At 35.7% G+C, this 19,181-nt stretch overlaps 4 protein-coding genes across 7 annotated transcripts in view; 2 read left to right on the plus strand and 2 right to left on the minus strand.

Annotated features, from left to right (window-relative positions):
* Positions 1-78: 78 nt before the first annotated feature.
* Positions 79-6,074, minus strand: LOC123684342 (UDP-glycosyltransferase UGT5-like). Of its 3 annotated transcripts, none has more exons than XM_045623570.1 (4): positions 5,798-6,074; positions 990-1,787; positions 533-752; positions 79-387 (listed from the first exon to the last, which is right to left on the minus strand). In XM_045623570.1, exons 1-4 carry the CDS (start codon positions 6,039-6,041, stop codon positions 108-110), a joined length of 1,542 nt encoding a protein of 513 aa, XP_045479526.1. In that variant the 5' UTR covers positions 6,042-6,074; the 3' UTR covers positions 79-107. The 3 variants fall into 3 exon arrangements, with proteins under 3 accessions (XP_045479526.1, XP_045479524.1, XP_045479525.1); XM_045623568.1 differs by lacking the exon at positions 5,798-6,074 and adding an exon at positions 2,543-2,813; XM_045623569.1 differs by lacking the exons at positions 79-387; positions 533-752; positions 990-1,787 and adding exons at positions 3,416-3,730; positions 3,904-4,123; positions 4,224-5,021 and having other exon boundaries at positions 5,798-6,070.
* A 583-nt stretch (positions 6,075-6,657) lies between these two features.
* LOC123684441 (tubulin alpha-4 chain-like) lies at positions 6,658-10,406 on the plus strand. The gene is made up of 2 exons (XM_045623710.1): positions 6,658-7,607; positions 9,850-10,406. Exons 1-2 carry the CDS (start codon positions 6,758-6,760, stop codon positions 10,344-10,346), a joined length of 1,347 nt encoding a protein of 448 aa, XP_045479666.1. The 5' UTR covers positions 6,658-6,757; the 3' UTR covers positions 10,347-10,406.
* Positions 10,407-11,328: 922 nt separating this feature from the next.
* On the minus strand, positions 11,329-15,995 carry LOC123684203. 2 transcript variants are annotated; one of them, XM_045623373.1, is made up of 4 exons: positions 15,526-15,995; positions 11,952-12,024; positions 11,475-11,565; positions 11,329-11,419 (listed from the first exon to the last, which is right to left on the minus strand). In XM_045623373.1, the coding sequence occupies exons 1-4, from the start codon at positions 15,859-15,861 to the stop codon at positions 11,380-11,382; spliced, it is 540 nt and encodes a 179-aa protein (XP_045479329.1). In that variant the 5' UTR covers positions 15,862-15,995; the 3' UTR covers positions 11,329-11,379. The 2 variants fall into 2 exon arrangements, with proteins under 2 accessions (XP_045479329.1, XP_045479328.1); XM_045623372.1 differs by lacking the exon at positions 15,526-15,995 and adding an exon at positions 13,332-13,800.
* Positions 15,996-17,170: 1,175 nt separating this feature from the next.
* The window catches only part of LOC123684398 (potassium voltage-gated channel subfamily KQT member 1), an 87,642-nt gene continuing 85,631 nt past the window's right edge, over positions 17,171-19,181 (plus strand). The window contains exon 1 of the mRNA XM_045623645.1: positions 17,171-17,552. The gene's annotated coding sequence lies outside the window, so the exon portion shown is untranslated. The remainder of the gene's footprint in view (positions 17,553-19,181) is intronic.

Genomic DNA, 19,181 nt, shown 5'->3' on the forward strand with positions numbered 1-19,181 from the left:
GTTACATTTGTGAGGAGTTTACAACTATACTATCAAAACCACTGTGGGTATAGATAGATAAAATTTCTAAAATCGATAAAATAGGTAACATTCTTTATTGTATTCATTCAGTGATTTTTCTCTTTCAACTTTTTCTTACAAAAACTGCTTAACATATACTTGATTACAGATCTGATGAAACAAACTAACAAAAACAAAAAAATTACAATGAAAGCAACAACATCAAGAAGAAGATATTGGTACCAACTGAGTTTCAGGGCTGCCACTTTCAGATGGTTTGCTCCTTTGTGATTAACAACGTAATCTACCCAAAACGCTATAGTTTCTCGAGGTGTTATTGGCTTATCTCGCATTATTTTCGACCTTTTCTTCGCCATTTCAGTGTACCTGGAGAATAATCATAATGAAAATTCCTGTCAGAATAAAATAAATTTACAAAATTAAGCAATGTACATTGTTCTGAAGTTCAGGATGTTAAATCAGAAGAATTAGTCTAAAATGTAAGATGTTTATATATAAAATGTAGACCCACCTTGGATCGGTCAAAGTTTTACGAATAGCGTTTTCGAATTTCTCTGGTGTGAATTCTTCATATCGGATCCACTCTGCAAAACCTAGGTTGACCGCCCTGAAGGAATTTGATGCCTGGTCCATAAATACTGAGAGGGAAACACAAGGAACCCCATAGAATACTGTTTCCAGAATACTGTGTTGGCCACCATGAGTTATGAAGAGTTTTATGTTTTTATGAGCTGAAAAACAGATTGCTCGTTAAGCTACCCTGAAACTTTCAAATGTCTAGTTCTAGCAGTTTGAAAGTGTTTATAGCTGGCCGGACGAACAGACAGAATTGAATTTGAGGAGGAATTCATAAACTGTGAGTCGAACATTATAGTTCTAACCATTCTCGACTCAGAATTATGATTATTGAACCTTATTTCTTATTGATACACGCTTTGGAATATACCAAGTATCATTAAAAATCTCACCCAGTATTTCGTTTTGCGGTAGCCACTTCTTCACAACCACATTTGTAGGTTTACCAGGCAGATCTTCCTCTTCCCATTTCCAAATAACAACTTGCTTCAACTTAGAAAATACCTGAAGTATTTCTTGAACTCTTGATCTTGGCATCTGCGAACTTTTTATATTCGAACCCAAGCTGAAGAGAATGACACCATCTTTAGCGTTATCCATAATATGTTTGATATCTTCAGGTAGGGGTTTATTCTCTTTGATATGGAAACCGCCGATGTAGACCATACCTGGTGTTTTAGGAGTAGCCTCTGTTATGGCCACATCACTATTCATGAGTAATACAGAAGCCTTGTGGGAATATTCATTGATGTCAGGAGCTTCAGGAAAAAAGCTCTTAACAACTTCATCATGCCCAGGTAAAGCGTATAAATTCAGTAGTAACTCCCCCACCAAAGAAATTAAGGCATTGTCCAAACGTTGGAAGAAAGACATTTCACTAGAGTAGTACTTCATGACATGAGGAACGTAAGAAGGAGGTGCAGGATTGCCAACGTAGGGATTAGTTGCATATCCGGAATCCAAGGATGTATACAATATGACAGGTATGTTGTAATATTCTGATAGGTAGAGTAGGGAAGCTGAATACAAGGTATCTACGATGAGTAAATCGAATTTTTGTTGTGAGTTTAGCAGTTTCTTGAAGGCACGGTCTTCGAAGGTGGTTCTGCTGTTCTCTATACCTAGTTGCTCGAATATGTACAGTATTTGATAAGGGTTCAAGTCGAAATCGAAGTAATTCGCAAACCTTTCTGAAAAAGAAAGAACTCGGATAAAATTGTGTTAATAAATTTATGCACCTACAGACTAACTAGACTATGGAATGATTGAGAATTGTTGATACACTTGTTCAGTGGCCGTTCACTTGGTAAATGATCAGAAGAGATTATACAGGATGGACCATACAAAACAGGTTGAATATATAAGTGAAAAGGCGTTTTTTGGAAAACGACAGGTCAATTTTTAATTAGAGAGAGGCATTTTGGTTTGAAGTACTATTTATGAAAACGCGAGAAAAATCTGTTTGGCGTTTGTTTCGGTTAGAAAAAACTCTTTGGAGGTGATGGGTGAAGTAAAATTACTACTACTCAATAGGAAAAAAGATTTTGGTCAAGAGGAAGATTTATTTTAACTTGTATCATGTTAATACTGAAGTTGCAAATTAATCGATAAATATTCAATTGAACTAGGTCATGGTTATCAAAGTTGTTCTATGGCAGATATCAAACCTAATACTTGAGACTTGAACTTGAATATTTGAAAAACAAACATTGCATAAACAGATAGGTACTCAAATATGAATGCAAAATGGACAATTAAAAAATAACCAAGCATGTAACTTAAGATTGATTTCATTTGATAGAATGAAAATTGAACATATACATTCAGTTTCACTTACACTAGTACTAAATGAATTAAACTTTTATACGTTACTACTTTATTCATGAAGGACGAATGTGTGTGAATTTCTGATGGATTGTAGGTAATCAAATTTGCCACAACTTACTTTCGTTGACTTCTGCAGTATCTTTCAGGAAAACGTGAGTAAAATTTTTTTGTTTCTCATTACATTCATAGGCAGTCACAAGAGTTACATTGTGTCCCTTTTCTGCTAAAATTTCAACCATGCTAACCGCAGCTAGATGTAAACTTTTTGACGGTATGTTGCAGACGGCCAATATATTGTGACATTCTGATTGCGCCAAAAAAATTGAGAGAATCGTTAGAAACAGAACATCACTGATAGACATGCTGATTGAGAATGAGGAGTGCTAACGATAATTAGATATAATCTATGGTTGTTATTCAGTTGTGCCGACAAGTTAACAAGGTCATAGAATCACGTAATGATGAACGGTGTATTTGAAAATGTTGAGACATTTTCGGAACTTTTTTTGTCAAATTGAATTCAAGAAAATCACTGACTTGGGTGTCATGCTTTATAGCGCTTGTGAACTCAAGCGCCTATATTGAGATTTGATCAATTATTATGTTGTTGTTGTCGGTTATTTTATATAGATGATGGGTTTTGAAGATTCATTTCTTCTGGAATTCGAGTTATTATTACACAAATTCAGTTTCAATCTGTTGTTACGGAAATAATAGGCTTTTTTTTTTTAAATTCTGCTTCTATTTTCTATAGCTCGTTACGAAATTTTTGTATTTAGCTTGAAATTGTTCTGATCCACATGCGAAATTTTAAATCGGCTTTATATTTTATCATTGAAATATTAGTTTTTTTGTGCACTCCATCTTTAGGTAACATTGAAATAGAGTCGTAGGTGTGAACATACTATAGTTGGAGATTCCAAAACATCTACACACTAGTTTGAGGCGTGTGGGACAGTTTTGAGATACTGAAGAAAATATTTTTGAAATTAATGAAATACTTTTTACAATTTTTATTGTATTTATTTAGTGATTTTTCTCTTTTGGCTTTTTCTTGCTAAAACTGCTAAACATATATTTGGTTATAGATCTGATCAGATAAACTAACACAAAAGAACATATTATAACGAAAGCAACAACATCAAGGAGAAGATATTGATACCAACTGAGTTTCAGGGCTGCCACTTTCAGATGGTTTGCTCCTTTGTGATTAACAACGTAATCTACCCAAAATGCTATAGTTTCACGAGGTGATATAGGCTTATCTCGCATTATTTTCGACCTTTTCTTCGCCATTTCGGTGTACCTGTAGAATAATCATAATGAGAATTTTTGTCGAAATAAAATATCACAAAATAAATCAATGGAGATTCACAACAATTAGAATTTCGATTATCGTCCTTATTCTGAAGTACAGGATGCTACATCAGAAAAATTAATCTGAAATGTAAGAAGTTTCGCTATAATCTGAAAACCCACCTTGGATCGATCAAAGTTTTAAGGATAGCGTTCTCAAATCTCTCTGGTGTGAATTCTTTATATGGGATCCACTCTGCAAAACCTAGATGGGTCGCCCTGAAGGAATTTGATGCCTGGTCCATGAATACTGAGAGCGAAACACAAGGTACACCGTAGAATACTGTTTCCAAAATACTGTGTTGGCCACCATGAGTTATGAAGAGTTTTATGTTTTTATGAGCTGAAAAACAGACATTTTGACAAGCAATCTGTTCGAAAAAACAGTATTCAACTCATTAATACACACTTCGGAATATACCTAGTATCATAAAAGATCTCACCCAGTATTTCGTTTTGCGGTAGCCATTTCTTCACAATCACATTTGGTGGTTTACCAGGCAGATCTTCGTCTTCCCATTTCCAAATAACAACTTGCTTCAACTTAGAAAATACTTGAAGTATTTCTTGAACTCTTGACCTTGGCATATGCGAACTTTTTATATTCGAGCCCAAGCTGAAGAGAATGACACCATCTTCAGCGTTATCCATAATATTTTTTATATCTTCAGGTAGAGGTTTATTCTCGTTGATATGGAAACCGCCGATGTAGACCATACCAGGAGTTTTAGGAGTAGCCTCTGCTATGGCCACATCGCTATTCATGAGTAACACAGAAGCCTTGTGGGAATATTCATTGATGTCAGGAGCTTCAGGAAAAACGCTCTTAACAATTTCATCATGCCTAGATAGAGAGTACAAATATAATAGTAACTCTCCCACCATGGTGATTAAGAAGTTGTCTAAACGTTGGAAAAAGGACATGTCACTAGAGTAATGATTCATGACATGAGGAACGTATGAAGGAGGTGCAGAATTGCCAAGAAAGGGATTGGTACTATATCCGGAATCCATGGAAGTATACAATATGACAGGTATATCGTAATATTCTGATAGGTAGAGGAGAGAAGGTGACAGGTAGATATCTACGATGAGTAAATCGAACTTCTGCTCTGAACTTATCAATTTCTTGAAGTAACTATCGTTGAATGTGGCTCTGCAGTTGTCGATACCTAGTTGCTCGAATGTGTAGAGGATATGGTAAGGGTTCATGTCGAAATGGAAATAATTCGAGAATGTCTCTGAAAAAAAAAATACTTCTATTGAAATTTGTTTATAAATATACCAACAGACTGACTAGACTATGGTACACTTATTCAATGGCCTTTGATTAGGTAAATGATAAGATGAGATTATACAGGCTGGACCACATAAAGCAGGTTGAATATTTCCCTAGAAAGTTTTTTTTTTTGGAAGGGGGCACTTTTCAACCAAAGTTGACTATTTAGCAGTGTTTTTTCATGAGAAACATAATGTTTTAGCCCGAACTAAGTTTTTATCCATTTTTCAAACACAAATGAATGAAGTTTCACTTTTTCGTAAATAAATTCATCTAAAGAAATTGTACATTGTTGGAAACAAATATTATATTCGCTAGCAACAACTTCGTTTCGACAACAAATAGATATATCCATTGTTAATTGAATTATATGAATAATAGAGATGCAAATCAATCGAGAATAATTAAATTGAACAAGGAACTAGGCCATGGTTATCAAAGTTGTTCTATGGTAGATATCGAACCTAATGATAGAGAGGTTCAGTTGATAATTCGTTATTTTGTTATTCAAAGATTGCATTAATAGTTAGATACTCACATTTGAAAACAAATTAGACAATTGAAAAATTGCATTAATTCCATTTGATGGGATGAAAATTGAACAAATATATTCATTTTCACTTACACTAAATGAACTAAACTTCTATTAGTTAATACTTTATTCATGAAGATCGAATGTTTGAAATAATAATGTATTGAAATTTCTGATGGATTTTAATCAAATTTGCCACAACTTACTTTCGTTGACTTCTGCAGTATCTTTCAGAAAAACATGAGTAAAATTTTTTTGTTTCTCATTACATTCATAGGCAGTCACAAGGGTCACATTGTGCCCTTTTTCTGCTAAAATTTCAACCATGCTAACCGCAGCTAGATGCAAACTTTTTGAAGGTATGTTGAAGACCGCCAGTATATTGTGACATTCTGATTGCACCAAAAAAATCGAGTAAATCGTAAGAAACATAACATTACTGATAGACATGTTGAACGAGAATGAGGAAGGCTAATGATAATTGTATGTAAATAATCTAGAGTTGTTATTCATTTGTCTCGACAAGTTATTAGATGCTACGTATCACGTGATGATGAACGGTATAATTGTAAAAATTTTCGATTTTTTTTTGGAGGATTGAATTCAAAATCACATAATTAATTTTGTTGAGAAGAATGCGAAAAAATCTTTGACTTGGTGTCAGGCTTTTGAGCTTTCGTGAAGTCATGCGTCTATTGAGATGTGATGTTTTCGTTGTTGGGTATTTCATGTAGATGATTTTTTTTATTTCAACCTAGTCTGATCTGTTCTTACGGAGTTATTAGGCATTTTTTATATTCTTCTTCAGATTGAAATAATTCCGATAGCGCGATCAATATGAAATTGTTCTTTTACATCAACAATGCCACAAGATTATCTTGCGGATAAATAAAATTCATGTCAATCGAATAATCCATCGTTTTATTCCAATTTAAAGTTCTATAGCTCTAAAAAAACACCCTTCACAAACATCCTGACCAAATAATATAATTATAGGACACCATGTGATGAACGAGCGCTCAAAAACAATGCCCTCCTAATTCAGATTATCGGTTTCTAAGGATACATTTTGAAGTAATCCGAATGAATTAGTGTCAAAATCAAAAGTCTTCCCATTTTTTTTCTCAATATTTTTCAATAAATTACAAATTCGAAGTGTATTAAGAATGAGGGAATGCATATCAGTGCACATTGGCCAAGCTGGCGTCCAAATTGGTAATGCTACCTGGGAACTCTACTGTCTTGAGCACGGCATAGAACCTGATGGCTGTTTATCCCCACAAGCAGACTCTCTTTCGGACAACTGCTTCGGGACCTTCTTCCACGAGGTGGAGAACAAAAAAGTTGTACCCAGAGCAATTTTAGTCGACCTAGAACCAACAGTAGTCGACGAGGTGAGAAATGGAAAATACAAACAGCTCTACCACCCTGAGAATCTGTTGACTGGCAAAGAAGATGCGGCTAACAACTACGCCAGAGGCCATTACACCATAGGCAAAGAAATTCTGGAACCTGTCATGGAAAAAATCTACAAACTGGCAGAGCAATGCAGTGGCTTACAGGGATTTTTCGTTTTCCATTCATTCGGAGGTGGCACTGGATCTGGCTTCACTTCCTTATTGATGGAGAAGTTATCTCAGGACTTTGGCAAGAAGAGCAAACTGGAATTCGTAATTTACCCAGCTCCTCAAGTGTCCACGGCCGTTGTTGAACCCTATAACTCCATCTTAACGACCCACGCCACCTTGAACTACTCAGATTGTGCTTTTATGGTGGACAATGAAGCCATCTACGACATTTGCAGAAGGAGGCTGAATATAGAACGTCCAGACTACATAAATCTTAACCGACTCATAAGCCAAGTTATCTCATCAATCACAGCATCGTTACGTTTCGATGGTGCACTTAATGTGGATCTGACAGAGTTTCAAACTAATCTGGTGCCTTATCCTAGAATCCATTTCCCATTGGCTTCCTACGCTCCTGTCGTTTCTTGTGAGAAAGCCTACCATGAAGGTAAATTGTTTTTGATGTCTTAACAATCGGGTTTTTGATAGAGAATGGTTTAAAATTAATCGGTTCGACTCATAGACTGAGTGTTCGAGATCAAAATCAGACCTGTCTGTCCGTAACTATTGAAAGGAATGTGTTAGAACAGTTAGAGCCTTGAAATTTTCAGGGTGAAAATTGAAAAAACATCCAACGCATCGAACTTTGAGAAAAATTGTATATTTAATAGATGAGAAACTTTTTTTTTGTTGAATCTGTCTTTCATATTTTGATGAAATTCAGTGTGTATAAGTATGTACCGGGTTTTTCACCATAATTTGACCCCCTCCCCCTTTAACTTTGTTACTAAAAGAGGTACAAAACAATGTTTTCTGAAAAAGTTTCATGAAATCGACTACTGTTTTTTAAAATGATTTCACAAAATGAAATATATACAGAGTGGGCAACATATTGATTGCAACTTAATTTTTCAAATGGAACACCCTGTATATGTTTCTATATTTGACTAGCTCTTTTTCCCCTGATTTTGAATATATAACATATGTTTGGCCTACCTCTCTTATTTTAAGTAACACAGAGTTTCAAATTTTAAGAACCACCTGGCAAGCTAAGTAATCAGTTATCAAGTGGAAGGCTGCAATAATTCAAAATGCCTTTTTTTGAGTCATCTTGTTGGCAACGATATATGACATACGTTTGTCATTGAATGAAACTATTCATCGGATATGCACTAAACAGAAGTGGAAATTTGAAATATTTATGTGAAGAACAATCTAAATAAGAAAGCTACAAGGAGAGAATATATGGAGTTGCATCCAAATCATCCAATTCCAATTTATAGTGAAAAACGTATATCATATCGTTGCCAACGAGATAACTCAAAAAAGGGCATTTTGAGTTATGCGAAAACATATATAGTCATTTTGAACATCTTTAATTTATTTCCGTTTGAGCTTCCTTAATTTTTCTGTAAAAATCCCGGTAATTACAAAGTATTCCCGTATTGATGACAAATCACAGGAAAATTTTTTTGTCATACACTGTAGTATATCCCCAATCCTACCAAAAATTCCCCAAATTGGGTTTACTATTTCGAAATTTAGGACTGTTTGAAATTTTTTCAAAATTCTTGATCACCCTGTATCATCAGGTAACGTTGAATATCATTATCCAAATCATACAGATGTCCTCTATTTCAACATAGCGTTGTCTAACTGGTCACCAGACACCCTGTATATGTAATATCTAACTTTTTGGGGAAAAGATATACATTTTTGACGAAATCAGAAGATTAATTTTTGAAGGGGGATTCTACATTCAAAAATATAACGGAAAGTTCACAAAAATATTTATTTCTAGAATAACTGCTGAATCATTCAATCTTCTAATGACTATTCATTATTTCACCTTGACCCAAACAGATTATCAGAGTCCAAAATAGTACGTAGTTGTTCTATATTTAATTTTGAAAATTTTAATGAATAAATGAAAAAGAGATGAATTGAAAGGAATCATCACTCATCATGTAGGAACTACTGATATACAGGGTGTCCCAGGATTGATGGGAAATATTTGGGCGTAGGATTAGAACCATAATATAGGGCGAAAAGTTACTATGGTTGTATATTTGAGAACGCTTCTTTGAAAAGTAACGAGATGACGACTTAATAATGACTTCATTACATTTTCCAAAGAGATGATGAACAAATGGAATTTTGTAGAAGTATTTTCCAAACGAAGAAGCTTCTAGAACTCTATTTTTCATTTTGCAGTTGAAATTGCTCAATTATTGCAGTTACAACTGCAAATCTCTGATACATCGTCAGCTTACATAACTGTATTACGGACTGTTTTCTGGATAGCATTATTAACCTTATATTTAACTTATATAAATGAGGTTCAAGTATAGAACCTCGAGGTACAACCCTGTACACACTTAGTTCAGTTAATTGTTTACCCTTGTTCGTTTTCTCAGTTGTTCTTTGTAGTCTTCCAGTAAGGTACTAGCTTCAAGGTCGCAAATCATCACGTCTTAAGTCATATCTTGCTATTTTCTTTAGTAAGTTCTTGCGTTTCACTTTGATGAAGGCCTTTATCAGATTATCATGGCACTCCTTTCTATCAAATTTGAATCTACCATTTCTAGGAGCGTCTTAGAATCATCTCAACACGCATTTCTCTAATGCTATTTCTTAAATAATACTGTCATGTAGCCTCTACTAACTTTAACCATCTCCTATTTTTCTAGGTATGTGCGTTGCCGAGATCACAGCCGAACTCTTCGAGACCAACAATCAGATGGTGAAATGTGACCCACGTCAGGGAAAATACATGGCTTGTTGCCTGTTATACAGAGGAGACGTGGTACCGAAAGACGTCAACACAGCCATAGCCCAAATGAAGGCTAAGAGCACCGTCAGGTTCGTCGATTGGTGTCCAACAGGTTTCAAGGTGGGGATCAACTATCAGCCTCCTACCGTAGTCCCCGGAGGAGATCTGGCAAAGGTGCAGAGGGCTGTCTGCATGCTGGCAAACACGACAGCGATCCAAGACGCTTGGGCGAAATTGAACAAGAAGTTTGATCTGATGTACAACAAGAGGGCCTTTGTGCACTGGTATGTAGGGGAGGGAATGGAGGAGGGAGAGTTTGGAGAGGCCAGGGAAAACCTGGCAACGCTGGAGAAGGATTATGAGGAAGTGACGTCGGAAATGGTAGAAGAGAATCCGGAGGATGTGGAGAAATGATTGGAACCATGAGAAATTATCGTTGTAGACAAATCATTATCGAATAAAAATTTATCAGTAGTGAGTCTTCATTGAGTTCGTTTTGTCATTTAGATTATTAGGAATTGGTGGGAATATATTGATATTGAAAAAGTTAGATGACAAGCACTGACGTGAAGTCAGTCATTTACCATTAAACATACATATGTCAATTGCTCTCTTGGGGACCACATAACGGGACAGATGTCATTTTTGAGGCTGCCATCTTTTGGCATTGATTGTTCTATAAATATTCTCGTTTTTTCTATATCAATGTGAAACCTCTTGAAAATGTGAAAATCTTGCATTAAAGGAATATCCTCATTAAATTCAATAATAAACTTGTGGAAGAAACTTTTATAACCCCTTAAAATTTCCATCCCTTTTTTTACATTAATATTCTAGAATTTCTTGAAAGAGAAAATAATAAGCGATAATGTAAAATTTGCAATGTTTTTACTTTGATATCTTAGTATGGAGAAAAGTTTACATCATATGCTATGCTAGTTGCTCTGTTGGAGAGAATATTTCATAGAAATGGAAAATCTTCGGGATCATCATCGAATCAAAAGGCAGAAATAGGTGTTCGGACCCTGAAAAAAACAATGAAATTTCAACAATTGTTCATTCATCACCAATATTTTGCTATTTGCTTTGTTTTTATAGAAGTCATTTAGGTATAACCTTTTTTTAGTGAATATCAAATATATATTCAAGAAAATATAGAAAAACAATGCAGTTCAAATTATGCAAATACCACACACTTTATGGGTGTTTTTTATTATCCAGTTTTTTGTAAGAGAAAATTCATTTTTGATAAATCATAATACGAGTGTGATTTTTTTTTTGAAAAAATTTCTCAACAACTTATACCAAATTCCATCTGATATAGGAACCTACTTTTTGCAACCTTATAACATTGTGAATATAAAAATGTAATTACTTTTAGATGGTTCCATCTTACTCTTTCGATAATCCACATATTCTGCAATGCTAATAAGTTCCTAATTTTTTCCTAGGATGGTGTCAGTTCAGTCTCTTCTTGGGCTTTGGATCTGAAATTCAATATTTCAAACAAATGGACTTTAAATTAATCGAATCGACACTTACTCATCAGGTTGTTTTCCCTCCTCAGGGTTTTCGGTTTCTTCAGTAGTAATCCTTTTTTTCTTTCTTTCCTTTTCCTTTTCTGAAGTTATAGCTAATGTGGAATAGAATGTTAATATCAACAGGAATGTATGAATTTCAGTTTATTTTACTCTCTGAAGGTAGTAGGTATAATTGAATAATGCGAATTCTACAAGAAGTTTCAGCCGAAGTTATTGATTTTATCGATTTGGGCTAAAGTGCATAATAATAAGAGGAGTTGATATTTTTAAGATTCTCGGAGCGATTTCAAAACCAAAAGTTTATAATTGCATAATTTTATAAAAAGAAATTGTCTGAATATTATTTTCGAACAATTCCAAACCTTTATAATAAGTATTTTCGAACCGAAGCAATAATCGATAGCAAAGATTTTTAGGATGAAATGTTTAGTCGAGATAAAAACTCAATTATTTGATATTAGTTTTTGAAAGATATTACTTTTTATGGATACGGTGTCGGCTTCTAACTCTGCTTTTGCTTTCCTGAATGTTAAAGGACGGACTTTTTGTATCTGAAACATTTTAAAATTTCATTAGGCATTATTGAGAAGCTCTGTTAAGTCTGGGTTCCTGCTCATTTGGGAATTAAAGGAAATAAAGTCCCAACACACTTGTCAGAAAAGGAGCACAACCTTTATGTGTTGGTGATGAATGTACCTTCAATTAAGGAACTCAACAGAAGGAAAAAACCGAAAGAGAAACACTCTGGCGGAATCTTCCTGGTTTGGATCACTCCAGAAAGTTTCTTCGAAACTTTGACACTGCGAGATTTAAGGAATATCTGGATCTTAGCAAGAATATGCTACACTTCCCCACTGGATTCCTCAGAGAGCTCTGCTGCCTTAGGAAGCACCTCATGAGAATGAGTCTAGCAGAAAACGAGGAGTGCAGATTCTGTGGGGAGGAGAAAAAAACTCCGGATCACCTGGTGACAAAATGCCTCGCCATCATTAGCCAACGAAGAGAATGCTTTGGTCAAGAGACTTGTAGAAGTGAGGAAGTAACCTCTTTGAAGCCATCCCAAATACTGGAGTTGATTAGAACTCTGGAACTGGTGAGCTAGCTGTAGACTATGCATTTGGAATGAAGCTAATCCTCAAGTGTATGTCGAAACACCGTTACATCCAGAAAAACTGACTGTTTGGTGCGCTTTATGGGCTGGTAGAATCATTGGTCCGTACTTCTTCAAAAACGATGATGGCCAGAACGTTACAGTCAATGGTGATCGGTATAGAGCCATGATAACCAACTTTTTCATTCCTGAATTGAACAACCATGATGTCCAGGAGCTGTGGTTCCAACAAGACGGCGCAACATGTCACACAGCTCGTGCCACAATCGATTTATCGAAAGACACGTTTGGTGACCGCCTAATTTCACGTTTTGGACCTGTGAATTGGCCTCCAAGATCTTGTGATTTAACACCGCTAGACTTCTTTCTGTGGGGCTCTGTAAAGTCATTGGCCTATGCGGATAAGCCACATACCCTTGACCATGTGGAAGACAACATTCGCCGTGTTATTGCCGATATACGGCCACAAATGTTGGAAAAAGTCATCGAAAATTGGACGTCCAGATTGGACTACATCCGAGCCAGCCGTGGCGGTCATATGCCAAAAATCATATTTAAAATGTAATGCCACAAGATTATCTTGCGGATAAATAAAATTCATGTCAATCGAATAATCCATCGTTGTTTTATTGCAATTCTATAGCTCTTAAAAAGACACCCTTTAGAAGTTACTTCTGAAATCACCAGAGCGAATTTAATTCTCGAAGAATTCATTCAAATCATTATTTCAGATGGGCCGTCACTCACCCAGTCGGGTAGTTCTTCCCTATACAACAAGTAATGTGGAAATCGCTTCAACTTCTTATTGCAGTCACAGATAGCACATATATTACAGTTGCAAACACAAGGATCCAACTCCGTCCTGGAGTCGTGATCTCGAAATCTGGTGTAAGGAAAATCGTCAGCAAAGCTCAGTTTATACTTTCGGAAATTCCTTTTGATTGGGTCTGTCACCACATCCTCAGGCACCTCGAATATATCGTCATCGTCGAACGGTGGGGAACAAGTGCATCTCACATGCATGAAACCTTTCAACCTCTCTGAGTATTTTTGAAGGCCTTTTGTACGCCAGGGGTATATTTTTCGCATTTTGAATTTTATGGTACTTGGGTTATTGTTCTTGTATTTATGTTTGTATTCGGCACTGGAATTTTGAAGGAGTTTTGTTTGACGGTGAATGTAAATGACTAATGGAATATCGAAGATGTCATAATGAAGTATGAAGCTCAGGTAGATCTGTGTAAGATGCATAGAATCCCTGGTGTGTTTACTGCTTCGATTTTGTTTCAGACTTTTTGAGAGACCCACATGTTGCTTTGGTGTCCTGCTTCACCAGAGTTCTGTGAGGTGGCGCTCTTCAAAATTTTTCGAATTCCCGCTATCTGACTGGTGCCGTTTAAAAAGGAAATACTGATTTTAGACACTGCAAACATTTACAATAAATTACAATTCAGTTCATATCGAATTTTTAATCAAATGAATGGAATATAATGGCAGACCATAGAATATAAAATATTATTGTTCTATACTCAAAGTTCACGACAAGAGCGTAGAAATGGGGGGATACTGGGGGTAATTACACGGTGTTCCTAAATTGGAGATACAAATGAAAATGACAGATTTCCGGATCATTTTAAGACAAAAAGTCCCCAAACATGTTGTTTTAAGATACATGTGTTGAAGTTTAAGTTTTTTTCTCGTATAACCTTCCCTTCACAAGATATTTAATTTGAATTGGCCATAGATATTCCAGTTTAAAGTTATCACCATGTGATATGCTAATTTTGAATGCAAATTTACAGGGTGATATTTTTTCTGGAAGGATGCCTGCTTCCTTCCTCCAAAACTATATTTTGGTGAATGGCTGTTAATTTAGAAAAATGTAGAAAAAAAGTCTGGTCCAGTACTACACTTTTTGATTTGTTATAGTTTTGTCGTATCTGATATCGATTCCGAGAAAAAATCTCTAGTAATCCTCAGGAAAATCCAAATCATTAAAAGATCCAGCTAGTAAGCTCTAATGAATGCCTTAATTATAAGTTTTGGTATTTATTTGCCCAATCTGTAGCGAAGATTAATAAATATTTGATAAACTGATATAAGCATCACAAAATGTACGACACACTAGAAACAACCTGTATATTGGAAGTAAAGCTTTTGTGGGCTCATATTCATGAAGTTTTTCTTCTCAAAATTATCCAAGTAATTTCTAATTTTCCTTCGTAACTCTAATTTGAGAACACCCAGTATAAGGTATTATAAGAACAAACCGAATTAGTTATAAAAACAATTATTTCGAGTATTTCGGTTCAAACTCCGTTATCAAACTTCTTTTTCTGACATTACAGATATGAGTAAAAGTTGTCGTCAGAATTTTTTTTTTTCGATTATCCCTCCCCAAGAAAAAAAAATCTACGCCCTTGATTCACGAGAGTCGAGAATTGAGAGAAATGTCAAATGTAAACGATGTATGCGCCATCTGAAACAGACCGCGATCTCTCGAAATCAAGTAGGTATAAATCTGAAAAATCTCCCATTTTGTCTGAAAGTTTTACAGGTATAAGTAGACACACCAGGTTTTCTATGCATCTTAATCTGTGGATTAGCAGGTCTGGTCGATACAGGGTGGGAAAAATTAGTGAAACCTGAACTAAGAGATAGAGGAACATGAATTGGACATTATCTTTTTTAGTACACTTATTAACTGTTTTCGTCTATCTTATATATTTGAGTTATAGACCAAAATTGAAGTTTGGTCTAATACAACATAGGCCTTCCGACAAAAAAATTGATGTTCGAAAGAACAACATTATAGAGATACTTTTTTTTTATAGCAATACAAGGGTGTACTCCGATTTCTTCTAAGAGGTTCCTTTGTTGAGTTACAACATGAAGTTTTGACTTATACGTTGGGAAAAAGTTTAGATGTGTAGACACTTACCCATTGGGGCAATTCTTCCCTTTGCAAAACATAATGAGGAAAAGGCTTCAGATTCAGGTTGCAGTAGCAGAGTGGACAATAATTGCAAGTGCAAGGAACAGGATCCTTGTCTTTATCGTCATCATCGGGAAATCTAGTGTAAGGATAGTCATCAGCGAAGCTCAATTTGAATATAGAAGGACGTCTTTTGATCGGATCTTTTATAAGGTGCTCCGGAACTTCGAACATGTCTTCGTCTAAAGGTGGAAAACACGTGCATCTTTCGTGGATGAAACCTTTCAGTCTCTCTGAGTATTTCTTGAGACCTCTAACTGCCCCTGGGTATTTTTTTGGCATTGGAATTCGTGGGAGTTCAACTTATGAGATTTTTTTTTTATTTTATTGGTTTTTTGGTACTGGAATTTTGAAAAATTTTGGTTGATGATGAAGGTATGAATGTATGTGATAATTTTTATGACAGATGGAATGTCGAAGATGTCAGGAAGGAGATCATAGAATGGAAATGCTACAATATAGTGATCTATTTGTTCAAGGAGAATTGCTAGAGGAGTGTTGAGTTATGTAACGACCGATTTAACAGCTGTCAAGTGATTTATTCTCAGTTTGTTTGGCAATTCATCATGCATAGACTCACGCCTGAACAAAACTTGCAAATAGTGCAATTTTATTTCGAAAATAATGGTTCTGTGCGGAATACGTATCGCGCACTACGTCCATTTTATTTTGTTTAGCGATGAAGTGCACTTCTGGTTGAATGGCTACGTCAACAAACAAAACTGCCGCATTTGGAGTGGAGCTAATCCTCAAGTGTATGTCGGAACACAGTTACATCCAGAAGAACTGACTGTTTGGTGCGCTTTATGGGCTGGTGGAATCATTGGTCCGTACTTCTTCAAAAACGATGATGGCCAGAACGTTACAGTCAATGGTGGTCGGTATAGAGCCATGATTACCAACTTTTTCATGCCTGAATTGAACAACCATGATGTCCAGGAGCTGTGGTTTCAACTAGACGGCGCAACATGTCACACAGCTCGTGCCACAATCGATTTATTGAAAGACACGTTTGGTGACCGCCTAATTTCACGTTTTGGACCTGTGAATTGGCCTCCAAGATCTTGTGATTTAACACCGCTAGACCACTTTCTGTGGGGCTATGTAAAGTCATTGGTCTATGCGGATAAGCCACAAACCCTTGACCATTTGGAAGAGAACATTTGCCGTGTTATTGCCGATATACGGCCACAAATGTTGGAAAAAGTAATCGAACATTGGACGTCCAGATTGGACTACATCCGAGCCAGCCGTGGCGGTCATATGCCAGAAATCATATTTAAAATGTAATGCCACAAGATCATCTTGCGGATAAATGAAATTCATGTCAATCGAATAATCCATCGTTGTTTTATTGCAATTGAAAGTTCTATAGCTCTAAAAAAAGCACCCTTTATAACCTTTGTAGTTACGACAACTAACCACATTGAATAAAGTGTTGAAATGACATTGAACTCCGTGTTTGCTTCAAAAACGAGGCAAAAATGTCCAGTTTATGATCGATTTCAGAAAAACCAATTTTCAGCGTATGGAACATTTTCAATTTTTTTTGCGCGCGGATCGTCTAGATCAGACCCGGTCCTGCGTTAAGTCCTTACTTCACTCGAATTTTTTGAGGTTACATCCTGCCATAAAGAGTTTTCGGGTGGATTTCAGAGTGCTAATGGAATTTCCTCTGTTACTTTCCGAGCTGGACAACCGTAAGGAAGAATCTTACTGGAAGTAGGAACAAACTTCAGGCGGCATCATTTAGTTTATCGATTATGTGGAATTTCTCGCTGGAAAGGCAGCATTTCGAAGCAAGCCTCGGAAGAGTTCGTTAGATTCTGTGCGCGTCGGTCGTTGAACATACGAACCTGCCAAAACAAACACTATGAACGGAAAATTCGAAACATGAACATTTTCAACTTCGCCACTCTGTGATTCCTACTCTTCTATGTTGTCGGTTGTTTGGCCTCAGCATTCCTTCTACGGTAATTATTGAATTTATTTCGAAAAGGAGTTTCATTTTTGATATCTAGTTAGAGGATTATGAGTAATGAACAGTAGAAAATAAAGAAAATTAGGAAGATCAAGCGTAGTTATTTCAGTAGACGAAGTAGATTTTTTTTGAGGATGTGGCAATTTTTCTCTATTGTACAGATTTAGCTATCCTTCCTTTTATATCCTTCCAATTTTGCCCGATTTAAAACTGAACCTACGATTATGTTCACTGAACAATTTTCAAGCCCTAATTTATAGTTATTTATGCAACAAGTGCAAAAAGTGAATGTTTATTGCACTCGACGTGAAATTGTGGACAACACGTCGAGTGCAATAAACAATTTTTGCTCGAGTTGCATACAACATTTTTCTACGTTCATGCAAAAAGCAAAAAATGATTTATTGAGGTGCGGCACTAGGTGTAGGAAAATGAAAAGCGCAACTTGAATACTTTTTTATTAATATAGATTTGCATTGAAACAGGAACTAATACGTTACGAACAATTTAACTCAAACTTTATTTTTACCCTCAATGTTGAAAGTGAATGAACAATTGGTGCAATTTTCAATATGAATATTTCGAAGTGAAGTACTTTTTAAATCCACTTCTTGATTTGTTACTGCTGTAAACGTACTAGTACTTGGTAACTGTACATCGTTATTTCCTTCAGGCTGAAATATTTGTTTGTCATGATGACAGCACGTTGAAGTAGAATGACGAGTGCAATAAAAACTTTATTGCACTAGTGCAATAAAGAACTTCTTGTTCCACTAAATATAGTTCAATAAAGTTTTGCTTTTTGCATGAATGTAGAAAAATGATATCATGAAGTATTCATTAGGATATATGTAAATCAGTCCGTTTCTGTCTATTATCCTATATTGGTAATAAATGAAACTAAGACGAAAATACCTAGTTATGCTCTTAGAGTAGGACCTACTCTCTCTTAAATTAGCTTCAAACTCAATTCATCGATTCATTGATGTAAATAAGCAGAAATACAAAAGAAACACTATTCATCATAAGGGAATTGTATTTCCATTTATATTTCTGCTCGAGTTTTGTTACATAAAAGGATTTCTCTGTCCAAGACAGCAGTAGGTAGAAGTCAAACAGAGAACCTTTTGCGGAGTTAACGAAATAGACAAAGGAAGTGTATTTTTATACCGATGAAATGCCAAATATATGGGTCAGTTTAATATACTTGGGAGTTTTTCAGTATACGCATAGATTCTGTATGTTTATCAACTTTGGATTCAAATCTTCGTGTTCTAGTGAGAGAGTAATTGAAAAGTAATTGAAGTATTTTGAGTGCGTGCAATTTTATTGATGCTTCTTGTAATCACTTAATATTACGCCAAGTAGGGGTGTGTTCCTCAAGCTTTGAACAAATTTTGTGGATAACTTTGGATCAACGGTGCGTTTTTGAACTCCGTCATACCAACGAAGCGAAGCCTGAAATTGGGCTTCAAGCTGAGCGTTTCTGAGAAAACCGTGAGAAGTTCTGTTTAGTGGATGTAAAAGGATAGATACAAATTGTGTTGTGGTTGAATTTTCTTAATTAAGAGATTACCTTTGATGAACTCCTCTGGGGGAGGAGTTCGTTTACCATGAATTG

Source organism: Harmonia axyridis, chromosome 7 (genome assembly GCF_914767665.1).
Source record: "Harmonia axyridis chromosome 7, icHarAxyr1.1, whole genome shotgun sequence".
NCBI lineage: Eukaryota > Metazoa > Arthropoda > Insecta > Coleoptera > Coccinellidae > Harmonia > Harmonia axyridis.

Excerpts from the sequence above, each read along its gene's own strand:
- LOC123684342 (XM_045623570.1), bottom strand. The coding sequence starts at position 6,041 with ATGTCTATCAGTAATGTTATGTTTCTTACGATTTACTCGATTTTTTTG. Across the intron at positions 1,788-5,797 it reads TACTGCAGAAGTCAACGAAA|AAAGGTTTGCGAATTACTTC; the intron begins GTAAGTTGTGGC and ends TTTCTTTTTCAG. Across the intron at positions 388-532 it reads AAAACTTTGACCGATCCAAG|GTACACTGAAATGGCGAAGA; the intron begins GTGGGTCTACAT and ends ATTATTCTCCAG.
- LOC123684441 (XM_045623710.1), top strand. The coding sequence starts at position 6,758 with ATGAGGGAATGCATATCAGTGCACATTGGCCAAGCTGGCGTCCAAATT. Across the intron at positions 7,608-9,849 it reads TGAGAAAGCCTACCATGAAG|GTATGTGCGTTGCCGAGATC; the intron begins GTAAATTGTTTT and ends CTATTTTTCTAG.
- LOC123684203 (XM_045623372.1), bottom strand. The coding sequence starts at position 13,673 with ATGCGAAAAATATACCCCTGGCGTACAAAAGGCCTTCAAAAATACTCA. Across the intron at positions 11,566-11,951 it reads CGACACCGTATCCATAAAAA|CTATAACTTCAGAAAAGGAA; the intron begins GTAATATCTTTC and ends ATTCCACATTAG. Across the intron at positions 11,420-11,474 it reads GAGGGAAAACAACCTGATGA|ATCCAAAGCCCAAGAAGAGA; the intron begins GTAAGTGTCGAT and ends ATTGAATTTCAG.